Here is a 10574-nt window from a genome sequence, read left to right as displayed (position 1 = left end):
TCAGAGCTCTTTTCCCAACCGCATAGATTCTGTGATTCCCACCCTGCCTCCGAGGCTTTCCCCTCGAGCTTCACGGGCGCAGCCTGAGGTTGATGCCCGCTTTGTGCCGCAGCTCCTTGCACTGCCTTGAGCCCCTCAACCTCCCCTGGGGCTCCAAAGCAGCGCGGCGGACACCAGGATACGTTTCGGCTTTGTTTTTAAGCTCCTCGAGCCCGCTCCGGCCCAGCCCGCCGCTCGCCTCAGGCCCTCAGCGCTCCCGGCGGCACTGCCCCACCCTCCGCCGTGCTGCACTTTCGTCACGACCGCGCCCATGGCTCCACCGCCCCGTCGGGCCTCGACTGTTGTCACTGAGCGCGTAGTGTCCTCGCCGGTACGGCGGAGTCACGTTATCGTCGGATTTAACATTCGGGCTGCCGGAACTTGACTCGAATCTGCGGTCGCCAAAAGCCAGCCCGTCCCTGTACCTCTAGCGGAACCGGAAGTGTCGCCATTTTGTTTCGGGTGATGGCGGCTGTGGTGCTCTGCGGCCGGGGGCTTTAGCACGGGCCTGGCCGTGCGGGGACTCGCTGCTCGGACAGTCGGTGCTCCTGCGAGCCGCCTCCGCCTCGCTGCGCTCCCCGGTGATGTACGGAGGGCTCGGAGGGTCTCGACGGACTGCAGAAGAAGCAGGCCCGCCGCCCCTAATGTTGTTGTCAGGCGGGGGAACGGTGCCCGGCCCCCCCGGAGGAGGTGGAGGTGGAGGCGGGAGTAGCCGTGTGGAGCTGCTGGTGTTCGGCTATGCCTGCAAGCTGTTTCGGGATGATGAGAAGGCTCAGTACCAGGAGCAGGGGCGACACCTTATTCCTTGGATGGGAGACCCCAAGATCATGATCGATAGGTCGGTGTAACACAACCCCCAGACTGTGCTGCGAGATCTCCTGTGATAGCCTCTTTCTGTTCCCCCCCTTGTGCTGTGGGCAGTGAGGGCGGGGGTTGAGCAGACGGCTCGCTCTGGCAGGTGCGTCGGGATCTTCCGTGGCGAGGCTGGAGGCAGCTGCTCCCGGCACAGCGCTCCGAGGGTGCTCTGGGAACGCTGCAGGCCCCCCCCGTCTGCGGGAACTTGGGGTTTCCCGCTCTCGCGGCGCTGGGAGGTCCCTCTCCTCCTGGCAGTCAGCGTGCGATGGGTCTTTCTGCTCCGCTTGTCAAGGCAGGTTGGGCAGGGTGGAGAGTGGGAATGATCTGTTCCTTTTCAGTGCAAACCACAAACATCCTTTTTTTCACTTGGAAAACAAGGGAGCCTGATTGTCGGAGTATTTATTAGGTACATTGTATGTTCTGTAGGTGAGAATGGGGCAGTGTTGAGAGTGCAAAGGTGTTCATCCATCTTAAAGAAAATGGGGATTTCCTGTTTCTCCTACATAATCTGGCTGCAGGCTGTTGATGGGACACCCCAAAAGTAGTTCTTGGTCTCTTTACTTTTCCTGGTGCCATGATTTACTGTATCAGACAGAATGGATTTGATTTTGGGTGCTTGCTCTTGAAATTCTATGTCAGGGCTGGCTTCTTGGTTGTTCTGCCATAGGTCCAGGTTCGTGGTCACAGAGAGTAATAGAATCTGCTTTGATGTTTCTTCTGGTCTCTTGAGTTGTTTCAGCATTGCAGGGTGGGATTTGGAAATAAACTCATTCAGAAAGGGTTACCTGAGTGTTTTGTTGGACAAAGTGAAGATGAGAGATCAGGTTGGTTATGTTTGAGTGGAGCACTGAAAGAATAATTACAAGTTGTGGCTGACCCTGAAAACCTCAGTGGGAAAGATGGAAGGATTTTGGTTTGAAAAGGGTCACATAACATACTATAGATATTTGTTCCCTCAGTTTCATCACTGCTTTGGTGCTAGACAGGATTTTCTTATTTTGACTTAAAAGCCACATTTGTTTTGGAAAAATGTCAGTAGGGGAAGGTCTTTTGATTGCCTTCCATAGGACTGGAGAAAAAAGAAAGTGCCCTTGCACTGTTTTGGTGCTTATACCATTAATGATCGTTGTCATTGAAATAAATTTGTTAAATTGAAATAGACACGAAGGCAGGACAAAGCAACCATAAATATTTGTAGTTTTGTTTCATTTCTCACTTACACAGCAGTGGAAGTGTTGTGTTGCACACTTCTAAAAAATAAAAAAATAATAATTAAAATAATTACTGTGATTGATCTCATTCATAGGTAGAGGCGGGTTTTGGGGTGCTCTGCAGCAGAGCCCTGTTCACAGGTGTTACTGAAATTGTAGGGAGCAAACACTAAGTATGTGCATGTCTGTGCACACATACTGAAATACCAAATAACGTACATTTGTGAGTTAAGGCAGCTTGCAATTGCTAATCTTATAAACTCCTTTGGAAGCTTAGATTCCTTTTATCTCCAGCAGCAGGAAGTCTTCATTTTCACCATTTTGAGAAAACACATTGATTGCTATGAGAAGACTTGAGTTCAAGTTTGCCTTTGGACAGAGCTTGATTAACCAGACTTATGTTTCATTTGCTTTTTGCTATAAGAATATTTACTTTCTTTGTTTTTGGTCTAGCAAGTTGGCACAAGTCAAGAGTTGTGTGTGGGAAGACACCTCAGCGGAGTCAAGCTTACTGTCACTTTACTTTCCAATCAGTTTCTCTTACTGCTGCGTAAACATTATCCCAATGCAGTGCTTTTCCTGCAAATAAAGTGATTTCTTAGTAGAAAGGAACTGTACATCTTTGATCTTTGCCGATTTTGCGGTGAACCTCCTTAAATTGCATGTTTATGTTACTGTTCCTATGTATGTGTGTCTCTCTATCACATAACCCAGAACTTATTTCCTCAGCCAAATGGCTAGGGGCCGAGCCTAGCCATGATTTTACCTCCAATGGACGCAAGTTTCTATGGTGAAGATTTCTCCTGAGAGTTCGGGACTAGCAGAAAGAAGCGAGGAAATTTCGACCGTTTGGTTCTTACGGATAGGTATTTATGTACTCGGGTTTGTGTGAATGTAAGCTATTTGACTTTCCAGAAAAACGTATTTTGCAAGTGGCATTGATTGGTTGGTTGAAGCACGTACGGTAAGAGCTCTTAAGGAAGTGGATCCCACTTAAACTATTAAAGGATACCTTTGCCTTTAATTGTAATAATTTATTAGTTTCTTTGAGAGGAATTTAGACTATTAAACAAATTTTCGATAGTTGGTGACAAATGATTAGCAAAATTAATTGTAACTTCTAAAAGGGAGTATGCATTAACATATAAGTTGGTTTTTTTTCATTTTTATTGGGTAAGTATTTAAGTAGTCGCATAAACCCAAGCCCTAAGTTCTTTGCATTGACCAGCTGTTTCATCCTGCAGGTATGATGGGCGTGGTCACCTGCATGACCTTTCTGAATATGATGCTGAGTATTCCACCTGGAACAGAGATTATCAATTGTCCGAAGAGGAGGCTAGAATAGAAGCCCTCTGTGATGAAGAGAGGTATTTAGCCTTGCATACGGACTTGCTTGAGGAGGAGGCAAGGCAAGGTATTGCTCAAGGAATAACATGGTTATTTAAAAAAGCAGGTTTAAATAAATTATTATGAAACTAAATTTACTCCTAATTTTATACCCTCTTTTTCTGATGTTATCTTGACAGTACCCAGTGGATTCGAAAAGCAGGAGTCTTTGCGTATGTGAGAGGACCCTAGGATAGTTTAACTGTAGATCCACAGAGAAATTGCCCAGATTCTGAGGGCAGACTGGGATTTCAGACCCCCCAAAATAAACACATTCTTCTTCATTTTTAGTGTTGTTTAAAGGAAATTCTGTGCTTTTATATGCATAATTGCATTAGAATGTCTTAATCCACAGCCTGTGTCTCTTCGAGAAGAAATAAATGGTCAGCATGTGTACATACTGTGTTTTTCTGTTCCATTTTTAATGACAGCTAAAATGATCAGGAGAAAAGTTCTTATTTAAAAACTAAAGTAAGAAATATTAATTTTTTTAAAAAATAAATTAGCTTCTGAACGTGTTCTAATGTTGGTAATCACATTTTTGTTCAAGAGGAGGAATATAAAAGACTGAGTGAAGCTTTGGCAGAGGACGGTACCTATAATGCAGTGGGATTCCGTTATGGCAGTGATTATTATGACCCTTCAGAACCCACTGAAGAGGAGGAGCATCAGCCTGCAAGACAAAGAGGTATGGGGTTAAAATAACAGGGGTTAATTGAAAGGGTGGACATAGCATTTCTGTCTTGCAGTTGAGGGTTTAAAATATATGTGCTATTAAAAAGCAGTTAAAAATTCTGAGAACATTTCATCAAAGTCTTTGTGGGACTCTGTTACTGAGTTTTTGAAGACTTTGTTCTCTTTGAGCTTAAGAATGTTTTCCTGCTATGGCACAGTCAATACTGCAGTAGTCAGGGAATGTAATTCTGCTGTCATGCTGATTCTTAACAGAAAAAAATAGTAATTCCTTACATTGGCTGTCTGCTAACACTGTCTTTCTCAGTCAAGATGAAAAAGCACTTGAAAAAGTCACTGTAAGCATAAAATAACAATTTATAAGAATATATAATTTTAAGTTTTGATTTTGTCATCTTAATTGCTATAAATGAGTCTGTCTTAGTGTGCCCTGATCTATGACCTCAAAAATACAGAATTCAGTTGTTATGTTGTCATCTATAATTCCAGTAACTTCATATTTTTATCATACATTCTTTAGGAAGGTTTCAAATGTTGTTGAACTATGTCTTAGTAAAGTGAGGATTGTTTAATTAACAATTGGGTTGCCCAATTATATCTTGGTGGGTTACTGTGATATGTGGTTTTTTTCCTCCAAGTTGCAGTGCAAGATCATTTTAGGTGCTAGAGTTTATTTAGTGTTTTTTGCTGTGTCTGAGAGATTGTGTACTTTGGTACCGAAGCAGAATTGATTGTCTTTTCTGGGGTTTAATTAATTTGTTTAAGACCCTATAACTAAATACTGTTAGCTGGAGCTGCTGCCAAAAGAAGGAGTCTGTTCTTCTTGTCTGCTGCTCTTTCCTTCTTTCTTTGCTGCTAAAATTTCTCTGTACCTTTGTGGAGTTAAACTATTTGAGTTCATCACAAAAAACAAAACAAAAACAAACCCACCAGAAAGTAACCAAACAAGTGAATTCCCCTTGTTGCATGGTTTGTTCTCAGTAATCACTGGGACATCTCATTCCTTACAAGGTTGTTCTGTTTCCACAGCTGCCATGGTCAGGTGTTTCTGCACTTGTTCTAATCTGTCAGGGGAAAAGGGGAATACAATTTCTGTTAAGGCTAGTGGAATAGATAATATTATAAGATACTTTAGGAAGTAAACTTTTTACTTCAATTATTATAAAAATCTGTAAAGCAAAGTATTTTCAGAGGAATATTTCTGCTGTAGCAAATAGTGGAATGTAGTACATGTTATTCTTTTAAACCATATTTAAATGTCTTCAGTATAAATGCTGTTTATATAGCTGCATTTGATTAATTCCTTGATTGCACATCATTTTAGAAATACTTTATTTCAAAAATTTTTTAAGCATTTGTCTACTTGCGTTTTTTTCCTAAATACTTTGTTCTGGCATTTCTTGCAGAAATGGCTCAGACAGAAAATACAGAGGAAAATGAGGAACCTTTTGTTGCCCCTCCAGGACTGAATGTACCTTCTGACGTGGAACTGGTATGTGTACATGTAATGCAGCCTACGCTTCTGCCAGCTTTCGAGTAGTTGATGGTGCTCTGTTTGGTGGTTGGGTTCGTTTTTTTTCAATTAACTTTTAGTGTGGTACATTTTAAATTATTCTAATGTAGTAAGTTAATTTCAGATGTTCTGTTGTGAACTCTTGAGTTCCATGAACACCCTTGAATCTTCTTTTTCACACTGAAATTATTGCTGTGCTTATGCTAAGTGCATTTGGTATAACTTGTGGTATTATTTTAGCTAATGCAGAGAAGAGGCAGTTCTTGGAATGGATACTTGCTGAGATGTAAGATTCAACATTCCAAACATAAAGGACCATTAAACTAAAAGTTTGCTTCTGTTCAAGAATTCTTTTCTAGAATCTTTTTAATTGAGTCCCAGTCTGAAGGGGATAGGAACTGATCAAGTGTTAATGCTGTATATAAAACTAGCATATTCAAGGAGAAAAGCAGTAATTTATTTCTAGCAAAGTCTGAAATACCTTGGAAGTATTAGTACATAGAAGCGCCTTCCTTCATGTGGTGTTGCTAGAATTTGCTAAGTGTTCTGTAGACTTAATTGGACTTGTGTATTGTTCTTGAAGGGATCTGAACAGACACCTGCTTGAGTACAGGTCTAACTATAAGGGTTTTCAATGTATTTCAAGTTTCATAAAAGATGCTGGAAAATCAGGTCATATTCTTTCTTGTATAACTGTGGTCATGAAAGTGTTAATTTAGTTGTGGGCTCAACTTGGTATTCTCACCTTGATAACATTGGCCAATGAAGATTCAGAACATTCCTTTAGAATAACTAATATTGAGCACAGAGTATTTGTGTGTTTCTATTTTTCATTAGCTTTTATTTAAAGAACCTTGAGTTTTCAGAGAAAAGGTTCTTATTTTGCATTTTGAAACTGTTTCCAAAACGTACCTGCTGGTGAAAGTGTTGGTTTAGATAGCTGCCTGGCTTGAGTTTTTTTCTGAAATTTAGGCTGTATTCCCTGTGTACATTGCCTAGTGCAGTGTGGGGCTTACTGAAGTAATTTCTCAGTCAGCTGTTGGACTCCAGTATATTCACAGAAACAGAAAGCAAATAGAGGTGTATTTGGTTTTGATTAAAATAAAAATAAACCCAACAAGCATCAAAATGTCTAGACAACAGCTCTGAAAGCAATGTATACTTAGCCTTGGATTGGGAATTGTGAGAATTTTTTTGGTAAGCCTTGATTTGTTGTTGTTTTTCTATTCAAGTCATTCAGCTTTTTGGAAGATATTTATTCTGTTTAAATTCAGGAAATTTGAGAATCAGCTTGCTAGACTGGGAGACTTTGCTCCTGGTCTGCAAGGTGCAGTTTAATAAAGACACATACTTTATATCTCCTGTAATAGAGATGAATGCAAAGTGGAAATATTTGGTGAAGACAAGCCAGGCAGCAAAAAAAGAGCTATGGAATGTTCAGTGTATGGGAGCTCCAATTGCAGCAGTTATGTCATTCTGGAATTTAGAATGGAAGAACTGTGAGAAGCAGGCCAAAAGTCTTCCACTGCTTAAAACTGATTATGGGCAAAGATGATTGTTCTTCACCAGGGCACTTTAAGAAGTCTGTGGATGCTCTTGAAGTGGGCTGTTAGAAGAAATTTTTGCTTAATAACTTCTGAGGAGAGATAGAGAAAAACTTGATACATGATGTGAAGCTGATAATGCACAAAATGTTACGAGTTTGTTAAGAACCTCCTTGCCTCTCATTAAAATAATATTTGCTGGGGTTTTAGCAGGACAAATAAAACTTGAAACAGCTAGTTATTTTTCATATTGAACATGTCCTGGTAAAGGATCCAATTGGCAGAAAACAGCTTTTAAAACAGGACTGTTTGATAGTATTCAGACTTTTTTCCCTATGTGGAGCACCATTGTCTCAAGTGTTTCCAATCTTCTGAGAAACATTTTTTGAGGTTTGCAACGTAGCTATGTATCTGTGCAGTAAAAATGCAGAGCTAAATGAAATTAATGTGACACTCCAGTCTTCATAGGCACACAGATGGTTTTTTTACAGTTTACTGAGTACAAGACGAAACAGCTGAATATGAGATTAAAAGCAGTGACTAATGTTCATTCATTCTTTAACTGTACTCTTGTTCTCTTCACATCTTGGGTTTCATATCACACTGCTCCCTAGGGATTTCTGGAGTGAAAAAGCAAGGATGCTGCTAAACTTTATTTACTTTATCTTTTGCTTTATTGCTGCAGCTTTCAATGACTCTTCAAGGGAATGGACATGGGAATTGTAGTTTGTATGTCGGTCTTGAGAGGCAACATGTTCTTCCCAAGCAAATATGAAGTAAGAAATTTCTAGTTAGGGAGCAATATTTGTGCATTCAGAGATAACAGACTTAAGGACAGCTTGTGGGAAGGAAACCATACATGTTGAGTCTTCAGAGCACCTTGAGATATTGTAACACCAAGGTCATTCAGGATCTGTTGCCATCTTCAGTTTGGTGTTCAATGCAGAAACAGCTGTGCTGGCAAAAGAAGAGGATCTTGCAAAAGGAATGGATTGAGCAGCTGAGGAAGTTGGGGACTGTTTTGGTTATTTTTTTAGGGCTGATGTACTATCACTAGTTTTAAGTGATTATGAAGCGTAAGTTGCTAAAGGAAGCCGAGAAGGACAGGGAACTACTTTCTGATTCCTTTTGGAGTTCTAAAACACTGTACAAGCTGCTTATGAAAATACAAATATGTCTTATTTTACTTTCACAGCCACCAACGGCAAAAATGCATGCGATCATTGAGCGAACTGCAAACTTTGTGTGCAAGCAGGGAGCCCAGTTTGAGATCATGCTGAAAGCCAAGCAAGCACGCAACTCCCAGTTTGACTTTCTGCGCTTTGATCACTACCTCAATCCCTACTACAAGTTCATCCAGAAGGCCATGAAGGAAGGACGCTATGCAGCTCCTTCGGAAAGTAAAGCTGACGAGAAAAAACGTGAGTTGTTCCTTGGCAAATGCTGCCTTCAGGATGGGAATCAGTGAAACAGATCCTGCTCATTTTGTTAAAATAGCCACGTTTTTCGGGAATTCCACTGGAGCTGAGATTGATGTGATGATTCAAAATTTTGATTAAATTGGAGATTTAAAAGAAAAAATATTGTTTGTGGAAACTTTCAGCTACAGGAGCTGCTATGATGTGGAAGTTCTAGAAACAGTCATATAGCTCAAGTCCAACAGAAGGTTGGTCTGTCTATTTAGGGTTCAGTTTTATTGATGTTGGATAATATCTTGGCAATATCTTGGATCTATGCTTTTGTGACTAAGCTGATGTATATGAATGATGCTTTCCTAAGAATTCATGCTTGTCCTGTATCATCATTCTCCCCCAAAGCAAGATCGTAGCAAACCCAAATAAAATTCAGACATTGCTTTTATTTAGACTCGAGAGTCAAATCTGAGGAAGATGATGATGACGATGATGATGATGACGGAAATTATCTTCATCCAAGTCTTTTTGCATCTAAAAAATGCAGTAGGCTTGAAGAGCTCATGAAGGTACTTGACGTTATTAAAATTACCTTTTTATCTTGTAAACCACCTGATTCATGGACACAAAAATTCTAGTATGCAGGTGCTCAGGTCTTTTATGGATAGAGGGCTGGGGTTCTTTTCAGACTGTAATTTAAGTCTGTTTTGGTAAACTTTTGAGTTACCTTTTCTCTAGTACACAAATTGTTATTTTTACATTTCCAAGGAATTAGATTTCTGTTTCTGATGCCCTCTGGTATTGAGGGCACCACTCAAGGATTTATACTACAGAACCTGTGTTGAAGCAAAGAGATTAAGGTATTTAATGCCTTCTGAATATAGGCTGAGATATCTTTTTCTTCTTAGATTTTAGTAGATAAAATGTTGACATGAAATAACAGTTCCAGCAAATAAATAGTGCACCAGAATTTGCTACTCATTAAATGTAAATTTTGCTAGATGTGTTAGTTGTTTTTTTTCTGAGACTGAGCAGCGATGGAATAATGGGAGTGACAGACAGTTGTATGTCTCAGAGGCTTTCAGAGGAATGGCTGTGATGCTGTCTGATATTTAGACAAGGCAGGTTTTGTGCCTTATCCCAGACATGGCAGTCATTGGCTAACAGTAATAACCAATTTTTTTTCTGTCATTAATTTCTATTTACATGAAAATGATTTTGTCTTGTTTTTCACTTATTTTCAAATACATTGATTTGGATGTGAGCTACAAAAACAGTAACTTCAGTGTTTGCACATAATTACTGATGTCTATTAACATAGATAAATTTGCTTTCCCAAATATGTTGATGCTACTGTTCTTAAAATATGTACTTCCAATTTTAATCTTTTTTCCTACTTCAAAATATTTTCAGCCTTTGAAGGTGGTAGACCCTGATCACCCCCTTGCAGCACTGGTGCGCAAAGCACAATCAGATAATAATTCATCTACGCCACAGTCAACAGACGGGGCAGCTGTGCAGACATCACAGGCAGAATATTCCTCTGATTGTAAGTGCTTTGTGAGGAGGCAGCTGCTGGTGTGTTTTGATGAATTGTGTGTGGATGCTGGTGGGAAGAGAATAAGTTTGGCTTCGTGCTTCATCCTGTGTGTTTGTTTTTTTGCAATCTCCTGAATTTTTGAAATTCTATTCTGAGTATCTGTTGAGTGGCAGCTCAGGAAAACCAGGAATGGGGGGGGGGGGGGGGGGGTGAGCAGGCAGGAGGCCAAGTCTCCAGTCTGTGGGTACGTTTAGTACAATATCCTTATTATTATATTATTTTGTTCTTGCAGATTTTGTAAATTCTGATACTTAAAAAGATAGTCAAGCTTAAATGAGTTTATGTGCCTCTTAATTCTTTTCAGCTTTCAGAATTCTGAAA

The 10574-nt window shown here is 40.3% G+C and overlaps 1 protein-coding gene across 3 annotated transcripts in view; it reads left to right on the top strand.

Moving 5' to 3' along the window:
* The first annotated feature begins 481 nt into the window (after window positions 1–481).
* SFSWAP (splicing factor SWAP) overlaps window positions 482–10574 on the top strand; it is a 37064-nt gene continuing 26971 nt past the window's right edge. The window contains exons 1-7 of one of the 3 annotated variants that reach the window (XM_071444918.1): window positions 482–877; window positions 3350–3519; window positions 4042–4179; window positions 5591–5676; window positions 8437–8662; window positions 9107–9222; window positions 10067–10202. In XM_071444918.1, the coding sequence (XP_071301019.1) occupies window positions 624–877; window positions 3350–3519; window positions 4042–4179; window positions 5591–5676; window positions 8437–8662; window positions 9107–9222; window positions 10067–10202 (1126 nt within the window). In that variant the 5' untranslated portion in view covers window positions 482–623. The remainder of the gene's footprint in view (window positions 878–3349; window positions 3520–4041; window positions 4180–5590; window positions 5677–8436; window positions 8663–9106; window positions 9223–10066; window positions 10203–10574) is intronic. The other 2 variants (XM_071444919.1, XM_071444917.1) reach the window with 2 other exon arrangements.

Source organism: Agelaius tricolor, unplaced genomic scaffold, assembly GCF_023055355.1.
Source record: "Agelaius tricolor isolate 1412-34295 unplaced genomic scaffold, bAgeTri1.0.p SCAF_20, whole genome shotgun sequence".
In the NCBI taxonomy this organism is placed as follows: Eukaryota; Metazoa; Chordata; class Aves; order Passeriformes; family Icteridae; genus Agelaius; species Agelaius tricolor.
This window is presented reverse-complemented; position numbering and strand designations above follow the sequence as displayed.